This window comes from Nyctereutes procyonoides, unplaced genomic scaffold, assembly GCF_905146905.1.
Source record: "Nyctereutes procyonoides isolate TBG_1078 unplaced genomic scaffold, NYPRO_anot_genome, whole genome shotgun sequence".
NCBI lineage: Eukaryota > Metazoa > Chordata > Mammalia > Carnivora > Canidae > Nyctereutes > Nyctereutes procyonoides.
Genome location: NW_026575034.1, coordinates 21560465 through 21582762, shown reverse-complemented (window position 1 = coordinate 21582762; position 22298 = coordinate 21560465). Strand labels below are relative to the sequence as shown.

Genomic DNA, 22298 nt, shown 5'->3' with positions numbered 1-22298 from the left:
TTCATTGTGGATCCCACCTAGCCCTTGGAATGCATTTCTGTACATTTTACATTTTAAACTGAAATGTACTCTAAGATTTTGATCTTATGTGTCTCATTTAAGTAACATTTGATGCTTAAATTATTTTTGATTCATTAAATATTAATCAGGTCAACAAACTGAAAAGACACATTCACACAAGAAAAAATGTGAGATGAAAAGCAGATGAAAGAACAAAATAACAAAGATGAAGACACTATATATTCAATAAATGTCTTTTTGCCACCTCCTAATTGTCAAAAAAATGTGCTAGGCACAGGGCTGTAGAGTAGATGTTACCCTCATAGATTTTACATGCTAAGTCCATAGTCATCAGAGTCTATGATGGACTAACTCCTTATCTCTTCTTCAGCGACTCAAAGACATCTGCCTCACTAAAATCACTGCTAATGCTACCTTATAACAGCAGCTGCCTCTCTACTGAAGTCTCAGACTTCATCCTGAATTGCTTTGTCAGGTCTCCCAGTTGGCAGCACTGGCTATCTCTGCCCCTCAGCATCCTGTTCCTCCTGGCCATGGGGGCCAATGCCATCCTCCTGATCACTATACAGCTAGAGGCCTCTCTGCACGAGCCCATGTACTACTTGCTTGGCCTCCTTTCCCTGTTGGACATCGTGCTCTGCCTCACTGTCATCCCCAAAGTCCTGGCTATCTTCTGGTTTGATCTCAAGTCCATCAGCCTCCCTGCCTGCTTCCTCCAGATGTTCATCATGAATAACTTCCTGCCCATGGAATCATGCACCTTCCTGGCCATGGCCTATGACCGCTATGTCGCCATCTGCAAGCCTCTCTACTACCCAACCATTATCACTGACCAGTTTGTGGCAAAGGCTGTTCTCTTCATCTTGGCCCGGAGCACATTTCTTACTGCACCTATTCCCATCCTTTCGGCCCGGCTGCATTACTGTGGAAAAAATATAATTGAGAACTGTATCTGTGCCAACCTCTCTGTGTCCAAGCTCTCCTGTGATAATGTTTCCCTTAACAAAATATACCAGTTAATTGTGGCCTGGACTCTTCTGGGCTCTGATATTGTCCTCATATTTATCTCCTATATCCTCATCCTAAGAGCCATTCTTAGACTTAAGGCAAAAGGGGCAGCTGCCAAAGCTCTAAGCACATGCGGCTCTCACTTCATTCTCATCCTCTTCTTTAGCACCATCCTGCTAGTCTTTGTTTTTACCCACATGGCCAAGAAAAAAGTTTCCCCAGATATTCCCATCTTACTTAATGTGCTACATCATGTAATTCCTGCAGCACTAAATCCCATTGTCTATGGGGTACGAACCCAGGAGATTAAAGAGGGAATTAGGAAATTACTGAGGAGGGTAGCAGAGAGATGCAAGTAATTATATTCTAGATTGACTTTTCTCAAACATGAACACTCAAAATCACTATTTGAAGGCAGGGACTTAGAGATAAAATTACAGTCCTGATGCTCTCTCTCGGCATGACTGAAGATATGAACTGTGTGGTTTCCCCCTTACCGAGGCACACCACTTACTTTCCATTATTTGCTAAAAGATAAGGATATAGATTTAAAATTCTCATCATGGTAACCAGACCAAGCACGGTCTTCAGCTATGCTGCTGAAGACTGCACATTACATCTCATTGTCTGCTCCAGATTAAATCCCTTTTAGAGTCAGTATAATAGAAAATACTCATTTAAAGATGTGTGGCTGATAGGAAGCATCAGTATTCACTGACAGTGCATTGACTTTAGAAAAGTAAAATGAGATTAAAAAGCAACTGTTTAAAATTATTGGCATTAACCATTATGCTTTAACCTTTCCCTCAGGCATTCAAACATATTTACTGATTGTTACGTTGTGTCCAGGACAGAACTAGAAAATGAGACTCTAACATACATAAATCTTGATCCCATTACTCTAAAAGGCCTGGTGGAATACCCATAAACATGTAAAATCAATGTAGAAGGGCTAAATTAAAACTCATCAATAAGCCCAGAGGAGAGAGGAATTTGTTTATGTAGGTGGGATTCCTTGTGTATCTGGTCTTATTCTTCAGTCCCTCAGTCAGGACTGCCTCCCTAACAGCTTCTCAAAAACATGAACCACTGTCTCTGGGACTTTTTGCTTGTTGTTTCTCTGACCACATAGCTCGTTCCCTCCTTGGGTCTCCCTGACCACAGTATTTAAAAATAGTGCTCAACAATATTCCCCCAAAGCACAGATGATATTCTAACACTTTCTCTGTTTCCCTGTTCTGCACAGCATCAATCGCTATATACTGACTGTATATTTTGCTCATCTATTTATTTAGTCAGCCTACAGTCACTAAAATATAAGGAGCAGAAGGGCAAGAACTTTTGCCTGATGTGTTCATTGTTGTATTTCCAGTGTCCAAACAGTGCTAGTAGTACAGGAGAGACCATAAATGTTTGTGAAATCAATGACTGAATACAAGTTGAATAAATGATTAAATGTATGCTAGTTACTAGGAATATAATTCGGTTACGGTCCTTGTTCTCTGAGTTCTTACACTGCATATTAAGGGTGAGGGAGACTATATCTCATGCAAGAATCCATGGTCTGAAATCTGAAGACTGTATGAAATATTGCCTTGGGACAGATGGAGGCTTAGAGGTAAGATCAGAAGTACATTTTTAGGTACTGAGTTTGAATACTCATGAGTAACACAAGTATATAGTAAGCACAGGTTACTACACACAGGTTTAACACTCAAATAAGATGTACACTTGAGAATTGACTACAGACCATACTTGAAGCAATGGAGTAGGTGGAAAACCCTAAGGAAATAATAAATAAGAAGAAGAGAAGGAAGCCCAGCAAAAGCCCTGCTGAACCCCTATATCATCCCTACTTCTACTGTGTGGACATTAGCATGGAAATTACAAAACGATGTAGTGGTCAGGTTAAAGGGAGGACAAATAAGAGAGTCACAAGAAGAAAGCACCTCAATGGATGCCTAAGTGGCTCAGCCTATTAAGAGTGTGCCTTCAGCTCAGGTCATGATCTTGGGGGCCTGGCATCAAGCCCTGTGTCAGGCTCCATGCTCAGTGGGGAGCTTGCTTCTTCCTCTCTCTCCTACCCTCATGCCTTCTTGCACTCTCCCTCACTCAAATAAATAACTAAATAACTAACTAAATAAGTAAAATCTTTTTTTTAAAAAAAGAAGCAGTTCAAAATGGACTGTGATCACTTAAGAAGTTATGATTACCTTCATCCAAGGCCACCTATAGATTTTGTGGGCCCTGTCTATATAAGTAACTTGATGTTTAAAAGACTTTGAAAATGGATGGACCCATATGGCCCATTATAAAACACCTACCATATAAATGAATATTATAAACAGGTATAGAAGAAATTCTTACATGTGTATTTATTGTCCTCTCAGCGCACATAAGGATATTTGACATGTCAAAGCACCATCTCTTAACAAAAGAGGGAACATAAAATATATTTTTAAAGTAATGGTTGCAAGTTTCCTAATCTGATAAAAATTATATACCTGTAGTTCCAAGAGCTCGATGAGACCCAAGATTAACAAACTTGAGAATATAGTAAAGTACATCATAAACCAATTGTTCAGAAGTAATGATAAAGAAAACAATTGTAAAATCCAGAAACAAAGACACATTACATACAAAGGGATTAAATTAAGCACAACAGCAGATTTCAGAAACAATGCAAGTGAAAACACAGTAAAGGAATATTTATATAAAAACTGGGGTAAAGTGTACACAAAACTTGTCACCAGTAGGTGCACACTACAATGTTTACAAGGATTCTTTTGAAAGGGAAATTATAAAATGTGACAATGGATCTACAGAAAGGATTGAAGAGCATCAGAATATGTTGCAACATGGATAAATAAGTAACTTTGTCAATATTTAAATGTATTTTAATAAAACTGTCTGTAACAAAAAAACAATGCAAAGCATTATTTTTGCAGTATGTGGTTTCTAAAATGTATGACAATAATAAATAGCACAAGCCAAGAAGGAAGAAATGGAACCATATCATTGTAAATTTCACATTATATGTGAAATGATATGCTGTCACTTGAAGGAGTACTGTGACTAGTAAAGAGGTGTACTGTATATACACAGGGGGAAGGAAACAAAGAACAAACACCGAAATGATATAGTTAAACTCAAAGGCATCCATAAATCAAAGTAAGTACATATAGACTAATCATCCAATTAAAAGCCAAAGCTTGTCAGATTGAATAAATAAGAAAGACTTAATAAATTCTGCCAACACAAAATGTACCTCAAATATAAGCACAAACAGGGCAAAGTAAAACAAACAAACAAACAAACAAACAAACAAAAACGGAAAACTACACCATATCAACACTTCACAAAGAAAACTGGAATACCTAAAACAATGTCAAAAAAGATGAGTTTGAAAGCCAAGAACAACACTAAGTATGCATTTTTTAACCAAAATAGACTATGCTCTGGGACATAAAAACAAGCCCAGGACACCTGAAAAGATTAATACAAAGTATATTCCCTCACCACAGTGAAATTAAATTAAATATCAACTATAAAGTGATGTCTGAAAATATTCCCAAACATTTGAAAATTAACCAATACACTCCTAAACAATCCATGAGAAAAAAAAATCAAAATGGAGAGTAGAAAGTATTGTGAACAGAAAAAAAAAAATTGAAATACAGCACATCAAAATTCTTGAAATGCTGTCAAAGCAATTTAGTTGAACCTTGAACAACATATGCATTAGGGGCACTGACCCACTACATAGTCAAAAATCCATGTGTAACGTTGGATCCTCAGAAAACTTAATAACCTGCTACTCACTGACACACCAATAACCACATAGTTGGCTAACTCACATTTGGTATATTTATTATATAATGAACTGTTACAATAAAGCAACCTAAGAAAAGAAAATGTTAAGAAAATCATTACCTCAGGGACATATGCATATACAGGATATAAAATAAGAAAATAATAACACTATTGAAAGAAGGCAATAAGGGCAGCTCAAGTGGCTCAGTGGTTTAGCACCACCTTCAGCCCAGGGCCTGATTCTGGGGGCCCTCGATCGAGCCCCATGTCAGGCTCCCTGCATGGATCCTGTTTCTCCCTCTGCCGATGTCTCTGCTTCTCTCTCTCTCCCTCTCTGTGTCTCTCATGAATGAATAAATAAAATCTTTTCTTTAAAAAGGCAATGAATTGAACAACCATATCATAAAAAGTAGAACTAATGAGCCAGAAAGAATAACAATTGAGGATAAATTAGGAATGCTTAGCATATAAGAGAAAGTATTTGTTAGATAAACAAAAGCATTAAAATCCTCAAAGATTTAATAAATACTGGAAAGAATAAGTAGTATATTCAGTTATAAAGAAGAACCAAATGTTTCAAAAAATAAAACAGTTGCAAAGAGAAGGAGTTAAGATTGTGAAGTAGGGAGACTCTAAGCTTATCTTGTCCCTCAAACACAGCTAGATAGTTATCAAATCACTCTGAATACCCAAGAAACTAATCAGAGGTCAGAGAACAAAAATTGGAAGTCTACACATCAAAAAGTGACCACCTTTTGGAAGGTAGGAGGGGCACAGATAGTTGAATTGAGGGAGATTACAGCTGTGAACATGTCTGTAGGGAAGAGGACTGCCTACTAAGTTACCACAAGATCCAGGAGTGAGAGCATGGTCAGAGGATACCTTGGGTCACAAGAATATCATTTGGCACCAACTTGTCGCAGTTTCCAGGCATAGGAGCAGGAAAGCCAGTTGGGAGCACTGGGGCTTGGTGCCAGTTTTCTTGTCTGTGTTGCCATAAACTGTGAACCACTGTGTAGTCAAGGAAAGGCTTTCCTGGGACTAGCTAGCAAATGGTAAAATCACAGGGAGACCCTTCCCAAGAGGAACAGTGTGGGTCCACACCATGGGAGTCCCTAAAATTTGGAGTTTTGAACGTCAGTCATACACCTGGGATTAAAAAGCTCAGTCACAGGGAAGGTGAATCCAGCATTCAGACAGAAACTAGGAACACAAGAGGGGTGACTGATTGCTCTTCTGTGAGTGCTCTCCAAAGAGTAGGGGGGTGGCCAAGAACTTTCAGCTCCAGGGCTAGAGAGCAGAGTGCTGCCATATTCATCCTCCCCATCAGCAATGAAAGACTTCTGGGAACCAAATAGCACGACATAGTGGAGGGAAGCCACTCACATCAAGCCCTGGAGGCATACTTACACTGAAAAAAGTTAACTTGAAAATCAGCAAAACAGCCCTCTCCACCAGAAGAGCAGCACAAACAACTCACTCATACCAAGTCTACTGAACACAGTGCTGCAAAGCTTCAGCTCTAGGGGAAACAGGGTATAGCTTCCTTTTTAGTTTTACTCTTCATTTTATTGCAATTATTATTTATTCATTTATTTTTATCTTCAATTCATTTTTATTGTTAATTTTTTAAAATTTTTGTGTTTAAGTATTTTTGACATATATTTTTTATTTTCATGACATATGTATTAATATTATATATACCAAAAACACACATATGTATGATTATATATATATGTGTGTGTATCATATATATATGTGTGTGTGTATATATATATATATGATTCTTTAACAAACAAATGAAAATACATCCAAGAATTAGAGGGTTTTTTTTTTGTTTCAGGAGGGTTCCTTTGTTTTTTGTTTTTCTTTGTGTTTTGTTTCATTTTCTGTTTTTATATTTTTTTTCTATTTCTTCTTGTCTTTTCTGGACAAAATAACAAGACAGAGAAATTTACCATAAAAGAAAGAGTGGGAAGTAGAACTGAAAGCCAGTCATTTAATCCACATAGACATAAGCAAGATGTCTCAACAAGAATTTAAAACAACGATTATAAGGATATTACCTGGGCTTAAAAACAGCATAGAAGATACAAGAGAATACCTTACTGGGAGAATGCCTTACTGGCGAGTTAAAAGAACAAAAATATAGTCAGGCCACAATTTAAAATGCTAAAAGTAAGATGCATACCTAAATGGAGGCCATAAAGAAAAAAAGGATAGATGAAGTGCAGGAGTGAATCAGTGGTATAGAAGATAAAATAATAGAAAATAATAAAGCCGAAAAGATGAGGGAAAAAATACTAATGGACCATAGAGGTGGACTTAGGGAACTCAGCAACTTATTAAGACATGATAACATTCGTATCATGGGAATCCTAGGAGATGAAAAGAGAGAAAAAGGGGTAGAAGGTTTATTCTAATAAATATAGTTGAAAATGTCCTTAATCTGGGGAAGAATACAGACAACGATTCTAACAACCATGGAGAATTCCCATTAAATTCAACAAAACCCCAACATCCCAAAGGTATATCACAGTCAAATCCACAAACTATACAGAAAAGGAAAAGGATCCTGAAAGCAGCAAGGGGAAACAATACTCTTAAACTATAAAGGAACAGATTAGGCTTCCAGCAGATCTGTCCATAGAAACATGGCAGGCCATAAGACAATGGAAGGAAATATTCAATATATCGAATGGAAAACTACCCAGCCAAGATTCTCTAACCACCAAGGCTATCATTCAGAATTCAAGGAGAGAAAAAGTTTCTCAAACAAAAACTAAAGGAATTCATGACCACTAAACCAGTCCTGCAAGAAATTTTAAAAGCAATTTTTTGGAGTGAAGAGAAAGACCAAAAGTACCAAAAACTAAAAAAAGAAAAAGAAAAAGGACCAGAGGGGGGTGGGTCTCTGGATGGCCCAGTCAGTTAAGCATCTCCTTTGGCTCAGGTCGTGATCTCAGGGTCCTGGGATTGTGCCCCTCATCAGGCTCCCTGCTCAGCCCTGAGTCTGCTTCTCCCTCTCCTTCTCCCTCTGTGATCTCTCTCACAGTTTCTCAAATAAATAAATAAAACCTTAAAATAGATAGATTATAGATAGATAGAACCAGAGAACATCATCAGAAATACTAACTCCACAGGGAATACAATGGCACTAAATTCACATCTTTCAATAATTACTCAGAATGTAAATGGAAACTAAATGCTCTAATCAAAAGACACAGGGTATCAGAATCAGAATATCAAAAATAATAATCCATCTATATGGTATCTACAAGAAACTCATTTTAGACCTAAAGACACTGCAGAATGAAAGTGAGGGGATGGAGAACCATCTATTATGCAAATTGACATTTAAAAAAACCAAAGTAGCCATGCTTATAACAGACAAACTAGATTTTAAAACAAAGATTAGGGCAGCCCGGGTGGCTCAGCAGTTTAGTGCCGCCTTCAGCCCAGGGCCTGAACCTGGAGACCTGGGATCGAGTCCCACATCAGGCTCCCTATATGGAGCCTGCTTCTCCCTCTGCCTGTGTTTCTGCCTCTCTCTCTCTCTCTCTGTGTGTGTGTGTGTGTCTCATGAGTAAATAAAAATAAAATCTGTAAAAGATAACCAATCAATAAATAAATATTGTAGCAAGAGATGAAGAGGTGCATTACATCATAATTAAGGAGTCTATCCATCAAGAAGATCTAACAGCTGTAAATATTGATACACCCAGCATGGGAACACCCAAATGTATAAAACAATAATAAAAATAAAGAAATTCAGGGATAATAATACAACAATAGGAGGGGACTTCAACACCCCACTTACACAATGAATAGGTAATCTAAGCACAAAATCAACAAGGAAACAGTAGATTTGAATGACACACTGGATGTGATGGATTTAATGATATATTCAGAACATTTAATCCTAAAGTAGCAAAATAAACATTCTTTTTGAGTGCATATGGAACATTTTTCAGAATAGATCACATACTATGTCACAAAACAGCCCTCAACGAGTACTAAAATATCAATATCATACCATGCATATTTTCACACTACAATGCTAAGAAATGTAAAATCAACCATAAGAAAAAGTCTGAAAAGACTTCAAATACATGGAGGTTAAAGAACATCCTGCTAAAGAATGAGTGGATCAACCAGAAAATCAAAGATTTAAAAAAAAAATACATGGAAGCAAATGAAAACATGACAGTTCAAAACCTTTGGGATGAAACAAAGGTGGTCCTAGGTGGGAAGTATATCGCAATGCAAGCTATCCTCAAGACACAAGAAAAGTCTGAAATATGCAACCTCACTTTATACCTAAAGCAGCCCAAAACACAGCAAGTAAAGCATAAATGCAGCAGGGGAAAAGAAATAGTAAAGATCGATAAATAGTAAGGTTGATAAATCCCTAGCAAGACTTACCAAAAAGAAAAGACAAAGGACCCAAATAGACATAAGCATGAATGAAAGAGGAGAGATCACAACCAACACCACAGAAATGCAAAGAGATTTGTATTGAATATGACAATACTATAAGCAATTATATGCCAACAAACTGGGCAACCTGGAAGAAATGGGAAAATTCCCAGAAACTTATAAACAAAACCAAAATAGGAGGAAATAGAAAACTTTAACAGACTGACATCCAGCAAAGATATTGAATCAGTAATCAAAAATCTCCCAACAAACATAAGTCCTGGGCCACATGACTTCAAATGAGCCACACATATACAGAAAAGATAATAGCTTTTCTTCTCTACTGTTCCAGAAAAAAACAGAATGGAAGGACAATTTCCAAACTCATTCTATGAAGCCAACATTACTATCATTCCAAAACAAGAGACCACAATATCTTATGCTTCTGGTTGCAATTGCAAGTAGGATTGATTCCTCAATTTCTCTTTTTTTCAGTTTCATTGTTAGTGTATAGAAATGCGACTGATTTCTGGGTATTGATTTTGTATCCTGCCACACTGCCGAATTGCTGTATGAGTTCTAGCAACCTGGGGGTGGAGTCTTTTGGCTTGTCTATGTACAGTGTCATGTTGTCTGCAAAGAGAGAGAGTTTGACTTCTTCTTTGACAATTTGCCTTTTATTTCTTTTGTTTCCTATTGCTGAGGCTAGGACTTCTAGTATATGTTGAATAGCAGTGGTGAGAGTGGACATGCCTGTCGTATTCTTAATCTTAGGGGAAAGGCTCCCAATTTTACCCAGTTGAGAATAATATTTGCTGTGGGCTTTTCATAGATGGCTTTTAAGATGCTGGGGAATGTTCTCTCTATCCCTACACTCTGAAGAAATTTGATCAGGAATGGATGCTGTACGTTGTCAAATGCTTTCTCTGCATGTATTAAGAGGATCATATGGCTGTTTTTTCTCTTGTTGATAAGATATGTCATCTTGAATGCTTTTAGTGTTGAACCAGCCTTGCATCCTGGGGATAAATCCCACTGGGTCATGGTGAATAATCTTCTTCATGTACTTTGGATCATATTGGCTAGTATCTTGTTGAGAATTTTTGCAACCATGTTCATCAGGGATATTGGTCTATAATTCTCCTTTTTGGTGGGGTGTTTATCTGGTTTTGGAATTAAGGTGATGCTGGCCTCATAGAATGAGTTTGGAAGTTTTCAATCGCTTTCTATCTTTTGGAACAGCTTTAGTAGAATAGGTATGGTTTCTTCTTTAAACGTTTGAAAGAATTCCCCAGAAGACATTGGCCCTGGACTTTTTGTCTTGGGCTGTTTTGGATAACTGCTTCAATTTCCTCTCTGCTTATTAGCCTGTTCAGGTTTTCTATTTATTCCTGTTCCAGTTTTGGCAGTTTGTGGTTTTCCAGAAATGCGTTATTTCTTCTACATTGCCTAATTAATTGGCGTATAGTTGATGACAACGTTTTTATAATTGTTGGTATTTCCTTGATATTGGTGGTGATCTCTCCTTTTTTTATTCGTGATTTTATTAATTTGAGTCTTTTCTCTTTTGTTTTTAATAAGGCTGGCTAATGGTTTATCTATCTTATTAATTCTTTCAAAGAACCAATTCCTGGTTTTGTTGATCTATTCTACAGTTCTTCTGGTCTCTATTTCATTGAGTTCTGCTTTAATCTTTATTAACTCACTTCTTCTGCTGGGTGTAGGATCTATTTGCTGTTCCTTCTCCAGATTTTTTAGGCAGAAGGTTATCTTTGAGGTTTCTCCAATTTTTTGAGTGATGCATGTATTGCGATGTATTTCCCTCTTAGGACTGCCTTTGCTGTATCCCAAAGATTTTGAATGGTTTTCATTAGTTTCTATGAATATTTTTCATTAGTTTCTGTGAATATTTTTAAATCTTCTCTAATTTCCTGGTTGACCCTTTCATCTTTTAGCATAATACACTTAAACCTCCACATGTTAGAGTTTCTTCCAAATTTCTTCTTCTGATTTATTCCAAGTTTCTGAAAATATTCAGGGGACAATCTCAATCTTTTGGTGTCAGTTAAGACCTCATTGGTAACCCAGTATGTGGTCTATTCTGCAGAAAGTTCCATGTGCACTTGAGAATAATGTGTGATCCCATTTACAATTGTCCCCAAAAGCATAAGACACCTAGGAATAAGCCTGACCAAGAGGTAAAGGATATATACACTAAAAACTGCAGAATGCTTCTGAAAGAAATTGAGGAAGACACAAAGAGATGGAAAAATATTCCATGCTCATGGATTGGAAGAATTAATACTGTGAAAATGTCAATGTTACCCAGGGCAATTTACACATCCAATGCAATCCCTATCAAAATAACATGGAGTTACTTCAGAGAGTTGGAACAAATAATTTTATGATTTGTGTTGAATCAGAAAAGACCCCAAGTAGCCAGGGAAAAACTGAAAAAGAAAACAGGAGCCAGGGGCATCCCAAACCCAGATATCAAGTTGTACTACAAAGCTGAGACTATCAAGACAGTATGATACTGGCACAGAAACAGACACATAGATCAATGGTGTGATCAAACAAAACAGAGAACCCAGAAATTGGCTCTCAACTCTATAGTCAACTAATATTTGACAAAGCACGGAAGACTATCCACCAGAAAAAAAGACAATCTCTTCAATAAATGGTGCTAGGATAATTGGACATCCACATGCAGAAGAATGAAACTAGACCATTCTCTTACACATACACAAAGATAAACTCAAAATGGATGAAAGATCTAAACGTGAGGCAAGATTTCATCAAAATCCTAGAGGAGAACACAGGCAACACCGTTTTTGTACTTAGCCACAGCAACTTCTTGCAAGATAAATCTATGAAGGCAAGGAAAACAAAAGCAAAAATAAACTTTTGGGACTTAATCAAGATAAAAAACTTCTGTACAGCAAAAGAAACAGTCAACAAAATGAAAAACCATCTACAGAATGGGAGAAGATATTTGCAAATGACCTAGTATCCAAGATCTATAAAGAACTTATTAAATCAACAGCGAAGAAACAAACAATCTAATCATGAAATGGGCAAAAGACATGAACAAAAATTTCACAAAGACACAGACATGGTCAACTGGCACATGAGGAAAACGCTCTGCATCACTTGCCATCAGGGAAATACAAATCAAACCCACAATGATATACCAACTCACACCAGTTAGAATGGTGAAAATAAACAAGACAGGAAACAACAAATGCCTAAGAGGAGTAGAGAAAGGGGAACCCTCTTGCACTGTTGGTGGGAATCTGAACTGGTGCAGCTACTCTGGAAAGCAGTATGGAGGATTCCAAAAGCTAAAAATAGAACTACCCTATGATCTAGCAATTGTATTACTAGGTGTTTACCCAAAGGTTAAAAAAGTATTAATTCAAAGGGATACGTGTACCCTGATATTTATAGCAGCATTATGTACAATAGCCGAATTATGGAAACAGTCTATGTGTCCAACAACTGAAGAATGGATAAAGAAGATGCAGTGAACACAATATACTGTGTTCAATATCGTATATTATACAAATCTGTATAATATATTATTATATATAATATATTGTATAATATTTAATACTGTATTCTTCAATATATATACAAATATATATTACTCATCCATAGAAAAGAATGAAATCTGGCCATCTGCAACAACATGGATGGAGCCAGAGTATTATGCTAAGTGAAATAAGTCAGAGAAAGACAAAGACTATATGATTTCATTCATATATGGAATTTAAGGAACAAAAGAAATAAATGGAAAAAGAAAGAGAGAGGGAAACTAAGAAACAGACTGTGAACTAAGAGAGCAAACTGATGGTTACCAAACAAGAAGGAGTGGGGGATGGGTGAATATGCAGATTAAAGAGTGAACTTGCTGTGATGAGCACTGGGTGATGCATGGAAGTGTTGAATCATTGTATTGCACACCTGAAACTAAGATTACACTGTATGTTAGCTAACTGGAACTTAATTTCCTTTTAAAAGTAAAACAAAACAAACAAAAAACCTAGGAAAGTTTACATAGAGTACATGGGTCAACAAGGTGGGTGGATACTTTAAAATCTAGAGCATAATCAAAACAACTTAGGCAACTATGTTTAAATTTAGAGAAAAAAAGAGATTTGGTAAAAGGCACACCAACTCTTTCAAGAAAATAGAAGCTATTCAGACTATGCAAGGTAGCTACCATTGACGGGCATGCTCTGGGGCAGTTTCCACACTTCATGGAACATGGGGAGGACTAGGAGACACCATGAGTGCCCAAGGTAGTGCTGAGGTGATAGGGGACTCAGGGTAGAGGAAATATATAAAACTAGCAACACATTACTTAATATTTTCACAGCTGTTATGAATATAGCATCGCATACTAACTTAATACCACTCCCTACTCTTCACAGTGTAACCACAAACAGATTTAAATATATCAGTATGAAACATAATGCACTGTTTTACAAAAAAATAAAACAAACAAAAACAAATAAATAAAAGCACTTTGTGATCTTCTGAAGTGACCCCTAAATAAGATCCACTGAGAAAATCTATTCACAGAAGAATAGAATTTGACTCAATCAAATTGAAAGATGTCTGGACAGAAGACACTAAAATTGAGAGCTTCATAACACACTAGAGGAGAGACAAGCAATATCTAACCAACAAGGAGCTCTAATATTTGAAATAGGCATAGATATTTTGACAAGATGCAGGAAAACAAAATTAATAGAAAAAGCAGATAAAGGATGTCAACATACAATTCACAGTATGAAGAACACAAATGGCTCAACAGTATATGAACAATGCTCACTTATCGGGAGAAAATCAAATTAAAAATAGTGACATAGTATTTTACATTCTTATACTTTTTTAACAAATAGCATCTAATGGTGGAAGGAATGTGAAAAATAAAGAAGCTTTGGGAATTTCTAGTAATATTTTATAAATAATTTGTGGAAAATTTTTATAATTTCTATGGAAATTAAATACTTTTATACCTTTCACTGAATTAAAAATCCTCCACATATACCGGTTTTAGATCTATAAAGAGAAGTGTACAAGGATATTGAAAGCAACATTATTTTTGGTAACAATTATGGGTCCTTAGGGCCTAAACTACTTACATGAAGAGAAAAAATGCACGTAATGGAAATCGAACAGTTAAAAAGATGAAGTGGACTTTCACAGAGCAAGGTGGACAGATGCTTACAAATTTCTGCTAAGTATAAACAAAGAATAACATCAGATTTATAAACCAATGACATTTTTACAATTCCATTTCCAACCTTTCCTACCATCAGCAAACATGTAACTAATAAGCAAACCTAAGTTTAATTAGACATATTTTAAGAACACCAGAGCTTTCACTCACCTGAAGGAAAGAGGAACAGCAATGTTGAGATCTATGGGAGAAAGAGAGGTAAAATAGAGTAAAAGAAGGCCTTCAAAGAGACTGAAGGTGGTGGCACTGCCCAAGGAACATAGTTAACGATACTGTAATAGCTTTGTGTGGTGACAAACTATAGCTACACCTAAGGTGAGCATAGCATAATGTATAGACTTGTCCAATCACTATGTTGTATATCTGAAACTAAGGTAACATTGTGTGTCAATTACACTCAAATTTTTAAAAATCAATGAAAACAAATAAATAGAAAATAAAGAAACTGATCATGTTAGCTCCCAATATTGGAGAGGAGGGAAAAATTCACATGAAGTTCAAAATGAAAATTTTTATAAAAGGAATAAATCATATTTCCTAGTATAGAGTTGTATATACATCCCATTTGAAACATCATTCACTATAGGAAAAAAATTCTATCGGATTTTCTCTCTGAAAAATACATTGTATTTTTTCAGGAATTTTTTTTTAAGTTTCTCTTGTATGTTTATCATCATAATGCAATGACAAAAGCCATGATAGGTTAACATCAATCCATTAGATAGGATGGTTTGGGAGGGCTTATCAAACAGTTTTGTGCAGGAAGCCCATGAGAACTTCTGAATGAGCCTTTTTGTACCCATACAAGGCACTGAGCGTGCATGTGCAAAGGAGTATGAATATGGATGGACAGATGAGTGTAACACCCCTACATCCAGGAGACTAATTCCTGCAGCACACACAGTCAATGTTGGGCTAGATTAACAGAGCTCCTCACTTTCAGAGAGAAAGAAAATAATTTTCTTCTCACACCTGCCAGCCCGTCTGTCCCAGGAGGACATTTTAGGCCCAAGAGTAGTAATGGGAAGAAGTTCCCAGACGGCAATGTCCCTGAGGCTCATGGGTTATAACAATGCCAGATGCCTGAGAAACTAATCAGAACTCCAGTATTGCTGGGGCCGGCCTCCTTGCTCACATCCTCTGTAGGTGCGTCTGGTAAGAGGGTGTCTGAGGAGAAACTATACCAAGATTAGCAAGAACATGGGGGAGATCTTTGTCTTCAGTCCAGATCTGTGCTTTGTTCCATTCCTGAGTCAATACAGCTGAAGTACTTGGAAAATGGGGTGGAAGAGGCTGCATCCTGTCCCAGGTCAGGAGGCACATGTGAGAACCTGTGCTCTGAGAATTTCCCTTTTGCAATCCTCTGTCTTTTTTGGATCTTTTGCTGGGTGGTGTCAGAAATGCAGAGAAGCAGGAATTTGTCCATAGCCAATAAATGAGCAGAGGGGATCAGGGAAATATATCATCTGGAGCTCAGTTTAGAAAATTTGGGGGTTTCATCTGTGATTATGAACATTTAGAAGCTTTAGGGCAAAGACTCTACCCCCAAATGCCTGACTCATGGCACAAGAATTAAATGTAATCTCTACAACTTCAGAGACTGAGGATACAGACCACAGTGGGAGGATCCATGAGAGTCAGAAGATAGCCCCTTAGATTTCAGCTCCATCTAAAGAAATTCTAAAATCTACACCTGCCAAAAAGGGGGTTTATGCACAAACCATAGGATCATAGAGACATCTGTCACTGGTTTGTTCAGAGCAAAGATGTCTGAAATGGTACATGGAAGACATGTCTCACAATTGTGTCTGTGTGCATGGAGTTAGGTGGTGCTTAACAATTCCTCCTCCACTTCATACAGCACTTGCATAGTGTTATGCTAAGGGTCTGTCCTACAGCATGGGAAAAAGCCCATCCTGCAGGTTCTCTGCTGTTATCATTGCCCTTCAACTTCACTGCATTCTTCATTCTGTCCCTACCTGGAAGCAGTAGTCATCAGTTCTAGTCCTTAGGCCTACTATTGTCACTAGCTAGCCCTGATTCCAATCCAAGGTTGAAAGAGGAATGGGGAAGGACATATATAGACTCAAAAGCTTTACTTCTAGGGCTGAATAGGTAGTTCAAGTTCAATGCTTGTTGGATAAACTATGGATTGAAGACTATGTAGAAATATCCACAGAAAGACTATGTAGAAATATCCACAGAAAGAGTGAGTGGCAAGAATGGATTAAAAAATCCTCCTATGTCTGAAACATATATTACATTGTATATATATAGACATATATATATATACATTATATATATACACAAATATATATTCAATATATTATATTGAAACAATTTTTTTTTATAAATTAATTTTTATTGGTGTTCAATTTACCAACATACAGAATAACACCCAGTGCTCATCCCGTCAAGTGTCCCCCTCCGTGCCCGTCACCCATTCACCCCCACCCCCCGCCCTCAACCCCTTCCACCACCCCTAGTTCATTTCCCAGAGTTAGAAGTCTTTATGTTCTGTGTCCCTTTCTGATATCTCCCACACATTTCTTCTCCCTTCCCTTATATTCCCCTTCACTATTATTCATATTCCCCAAATGAGTGAGAACATACACTGTTTGTCCTTCTCCGATTGACTTACTTCACTCAGCATAATACCCTCCAGTTCCATCCACGTTGAAGCAAATGGTGGGTATTTGTTGTTTCTAATGGCTGAGTAATATTCCATTGTATACATAAACCACATCTTCTTTATCCATTCATCTTTCGATGGGCACCGAGGCTCCTTCCACAGTTTGGCTATTGTGGACATGGCTGCTAGAAACATCGGGGTGCAGGTGCCCCGGCGTTTCATTGCATCTGAATCTTCGGGGTAAATCCCTAACAGTGCAATTGCTGGGTCGTAGGGCAGGTCTATTTTTAATTCTTTGAGGAACCTCCACACAGTTTTCCAGAGTGGCTGCACCAGTTCACATTCCCACCAACAGTGTAAGAGGGTTCCCTTTTCTCCGCATCCTCTCCAACATTTGTTGTTTCCTGACTTGTTAATTTTCCCCATTCTCACTGGTGTGAGGTGGTATCTCATTGTGGTTTTGATTTGTATTTCCCTGATGGCATTTGTGTGGAATCAGAAAAGACCCCGAATAGCCAGGGGAATTTTAAAAAAGAAAACCATATCTGGGGGCATCACAATGCCAGATTTCAGGTTGTACTACAAAGCTGTGGTCATCAAGACAGTGTGGTACTGGCACAAAAACAGACACATAGACCAATGGAACAGAATAGAGAATCCAGAAATGGACCCTGAACTTTATGGTCAACTAATATTCGACAAAGGAGGAAAGACGATCCACTGGAAGAAAGACAGTCTCTTCAATAAATGGTGCTGGGAAAATTGGTCATCCACATGCAGAAGAATGAAACTAGACCACTCTCTTGCACCATACACAAAGATAAACTCAAAATGGATGAAAGATTTAAATGTGAGACAAGACTCCATCAAAATCCTAGAGGAGAACACAGGCAACACCCTTTTTGAACTTGGCCACAGTAACTTCTTGCAAGATACATCCACGAAAACAAAAGAAACAAAAGCAAAAATGAACTATTGGGACTTCATCAAGATATATTGAAACAATTTTAAAAGGTAATAAACTATATTTGACATTATGCTAATTACTTGAGAGATAAGCAAATGGAGATAGATCTAGAAGAATGAGAGATAATTCTGTATAGATACTGTGTTTTTAATTCTCTCCAGTTAATGTATTCTTAAATATTGATAATCTATATCTATTATATAATATCATTATCAATATACATATGTTCTTATGAATTTTTTCTGTATTTTCATGAATAATTTGTAAGGCATCATATGACTCAAACTTCAACTACTATAACAATATATAATGCAAATCAATGTCTTAAATGAAGACTTTTAATTTATAAGCAAGAACTATAATTATTTCCTCATATATGATATTTTGGAAATTCTATTTTTTAAACATTAACTTACCTTTACTCTATTTTTAAATATAATTTTAACAATTCCTCATTCTTCTTCTTCATTCATTGTGTAAAGCTTAAAAATTTACAGATTTTATGTACTACTATTGAATTAAATTATATCTTTAAAAAAATGGTCCTGTGGAGTCTCAGAAATTGCACCCTAGGGCTAGAAATGAGTATCCCAAACTTCTTCAGGAGACAAAGAGAACATGCTTCTTTCTCTATGAATACTACATGGACACTCATGCCTGAATTTCCACTTCTTCCGTTTGGCTGTATCCTCCAATTCTCGTTTCAATATTTTCCCTCCTTCCATGCAATGAATTCCTAATTCCTCCCAAGAATACTCTGAAATGCCTGAAGAAGAAAAGCTTCTCAGACATGGTGAGATTTAGAGCCCTAATGTATAAGACATATATGTCAAAATTTTGCAGAGTAGGATCAGAGGATGCAATCAGCAAGAACAAAAGACAAAATGCAAATGATAAACGTGGTGATTAGAAAGAGTATTTAGATTTTAGAGGCATGATGTATCCAACTAGAAAAATGGAAAGAAGAGTTGAGTGAACATAGTGCTCAAGACAAGAGAAGGTCCTTTGATCACCAATTGAAGACTGGACGTTATTTTTCTATGGGTTTTTACCATCACGACTTCCAGCTTGTGCAGCATCTCCCAATCTTTGTGAGCCAATACACCGAGACAAAGCATAACCACTAGACAGGAGGACCTGGATCATTGTATTGGAGGTAGAAGGGGAAAGGGAAAGGGGGTGAAAGTACATAAAAGTACATTTCATCACTCTCACACTATTGCAATGAGAATTATCAATGCTTAGCTTCTTCAATGACACATATGCCTCCTCCATACATATGTGCAAGTGCACATTCTACTTTTACATTGTTCCATTCCTGAAGTCAAGAATCCCACACGTATGAAGATGTATTTGCAATTACGTGGCAGGATCCATACCCACCAAATTAAAATGACTTTTTGACAAAATGAAAATTAACTAATGTTCATGCCAGGATATAGTATTTTTAATCTGTTATTAAAGCCAACTATCGCTGAAAATTCAGAGCAGGGGTGGCATGGAAAACTAGGAATCTGTACCTAGTCAAACTTTGTGACACACTCTGTTACTCATTTCTGTGTGTTGTTATAGTTAAATTGCCATGTGTTATATAGGTAGGTAGTCATCAAAGAACAAAGAAACAAAAAGGAAGAAACTTATAAAGACAAATCTAGGGACTCATCTGTCCCAAAGTACTTTTCAAAGTAACTTTATCCTTTCTTTTGTTGCTACAAAGATATAACATTCTCTCAAAAGCAGAACTTGAACAAATCAAAAATGTATAAATGAACCATATACCTTAGTCCTCTACACTGCTTAGTGATAGAAATATCAGAGCAGGATCAGAACACAAAGAATAAAGACATGAATTTACATGGCTCTCGATGACCTGCTAGGACTCACACGAGTTTCACCTAGGTGAAGCAAATTGTAGTGAATTTATGTGTCTTGATTCAGTAGCTAATTTTTACCCTAATTTTACAGATCACTAAAGGAAAACTGTAGAAATATATGACAGAAGATGACAACAAATCAAAATGGGACCATATCCACTGAGATTTCAGACTTTCTCCTGAATTGTTTTGTCAGGTCTCCCAGCTGGCAACTTTCTTTCTCCCTGCCCCTCAGCCTCCTCTTCCTCCTGGCCATGGGGGCCAATGGTGTTCTCCTGATCACCATCTGGCTGGACGCCTCTCTGCACGAGCCCATGTACTACCTGCTCAGCATCCTCTCCCTATTGGACATCGTGCTCTGCCTCACTGTCATCCCCAAAGTCCTGACCATATTCTGGTTTGATCTCAAGTCCATCAACTTCTATGCTTGCTTCATTCAGATGTACATCATGAATTGCTTCCTTGCCATGGAGTCCTGCACATTCATGGTCATGGCCTATGACCGCTATGTGGCCATCTGCCACCCATTGAGGTACCCATCCATCATCACAGAACAATTTGTAGCTAAGGCTGCTATTTTTATTTTGGCCAGGAATGCTATTTCTTCAGTGCCTATTCCCATTCTATCATCCAGACTCCATTACTGTGGGAGAAATGTCATTGAGAATTGCATCTGTGCCAATATGTCTGTCTCCAAGCTCTCCTGTGATGATGTCACCATCAATCGCCTCTACCAGTTTGCTGCAGGCTGGACAATTCTAGGATCTGATCTCATCTTTATCTTCCTCTCCTACAGCCTCATACTGAGAGCTGTGCTGAGACTCAAGGCAGAGGGTGCTATGGTCAAAGCCCTGAGCACATGTGGTTCTCACTTCATCCTTATCCTCTTCTTCAGCACTATCCTTCTGGTCTTCGTGCTCACTCATGTGGCAAAGAAGAAAGTCTCCCCTGATGTGCCAGTCTTGCTCAATGTTCTCCACCATGTCATTCCTGCAGCCCTCAATCCCATTGTTTATGGAGTGCGAACTCAGGAGATCAAGCAAGGAATCCAGAGATTACTAAACAAAGGATGGTAGTGAGAACAACTGGAGCTCTGGCTTCCTAAATTAGAATGATTTTGAATCAATACTGGGTGAGTGACCTGCAATTCATATCTATGAGTTATAATCTCAAACTGGGTAAATTGGATATTGTTCCTTCTTTAATAAAACTTAAGTGTCATTATATATTTCCTTTCTCTCACTTCTCCTTTAACAATATCCTTAGCCTCTTTTGCTATACCCATTCATATTATCCTATTTTGACAAAATCCTGGATTTCCACTGGGCAGGTTCTAAAGTGAGAAATTTATTTTTTTCTAGATAGTAGAAGTGGTTTGTTTTATTTTTTTATTGAGTTCAATCTGCCAATATTTAGCAAAACACCAAGTGCTCATTCCGCCAAGTGCCCCCTCAGTGCCCATCACCCAGTCACCGCAACACCCAGCCCACCTCTCTGTCCACTTCCCCCTGTTCATTTCCCAGAGTTAGGTGTCTCTCATGTGTGTCACCCTCACTGATATTTTCACTCATTTTCTCTACTTTCCCTTTACTCCCTTTCACTAATTTTTATATTCCCCAAATGAATGACACCATATAATGTTTGTCCTGCTCCAAATTACTTACTTCACTCTGCATAATACCCTCCAGTTCCATAAACGTTGAAGCAGATGGTGGGTATTTGTCATTTCTAATGGCAAGTAATATTGCTTTGTATACATATACCACACCTTCTTTATCCATTCATCTTTCGATGGATACTGAGACTCCTTCCACAGTTTGGCTATTGTGGACATTGCTGCTATAAACATTGGTGTACAGGTGTCTTGGGGTTTCTTTGCATCTGTATCTTTGTAGTAAAACCCCAGCAGTGCAATTGCTGGGTGTTAAGGCATATGTATTTTAACTCTTTGAGGAACCACCACACAGTATTCCAGAGTGGCTGCACCAGTTCACACTCCCACCCACAGTGCAAGACTGTTCCACTTTCTCTACATCCTCTCCAACATTTGTTGTTTCCTGTCTTTTAATTCTCACCATTCTCACTCGTGTGAGGTGGTATGCATTGTGGTTTTGATTTGTATTTACCTGATGGCCAGTGATGCGGAGCATTTCCTCATAGGCTTCTTAACCATGTCTCTGTCTTCCTCTGTGAATATTTTTTACTCAGAAATTCTGCTCATTTCCTTATTGGATTGTTTGTTTCTTTGCTGCTGAGTTTTAAAAGTTCTTTATAGATCTTGGATACTAGCCCTTTCTCTGATAGGTCATTTGC

General features: G+C 37.5%; 2 protein-coding genes across 2 annotated transcripts; both read left to right on the top strand.

Moving 5' to 3' along the window:
- The first annotated feature begins 428 nt into the window (after positions 1-428).
- Positions 429-1388, top strand: LOC129504840 (olfactory receptor 56A3-like). Its single transcript, XM_055317721.1, has one exon. It carries the CDS (start codon positions 429-431, stop codon positions 1386-1388), a length of 960 nt encoding a protein of 319 aa, XP_055173696.1.
- Positions 1389-20113: 18725 nt separating this feature from the next.
- Positions 20114-21061, top strand: LOC129505068 (olfactory receptor 56A3-like). The gene has a single exon (XM_055317999.1). It carries the CDS (start codon positions 20114-20116, stop codon positions 21059-21061), a length of 948 nt encoding a protein of 315 aa, XP_055173974.1.
- The last annotated feature ends 1237 nt before the right edge of the window (positions 21062-22298 follow it).

Excerpts from the sequence above, each read along its gene's own strand:
- LOC129505068 (XM_055317999.1), top strand. The coding sequence starts at position 20,114 with ATGACAACAAATCAAAATGGGACCATATCCACTGAGATTTCAGACTTT.
- LOC129504840 (XM_055317721.1), top strand. The coding sequence starts at position 429 with ATGCTACCTTATAACAGCAGCTGCCTCTCTACTGAAGTCTCAGACTTC.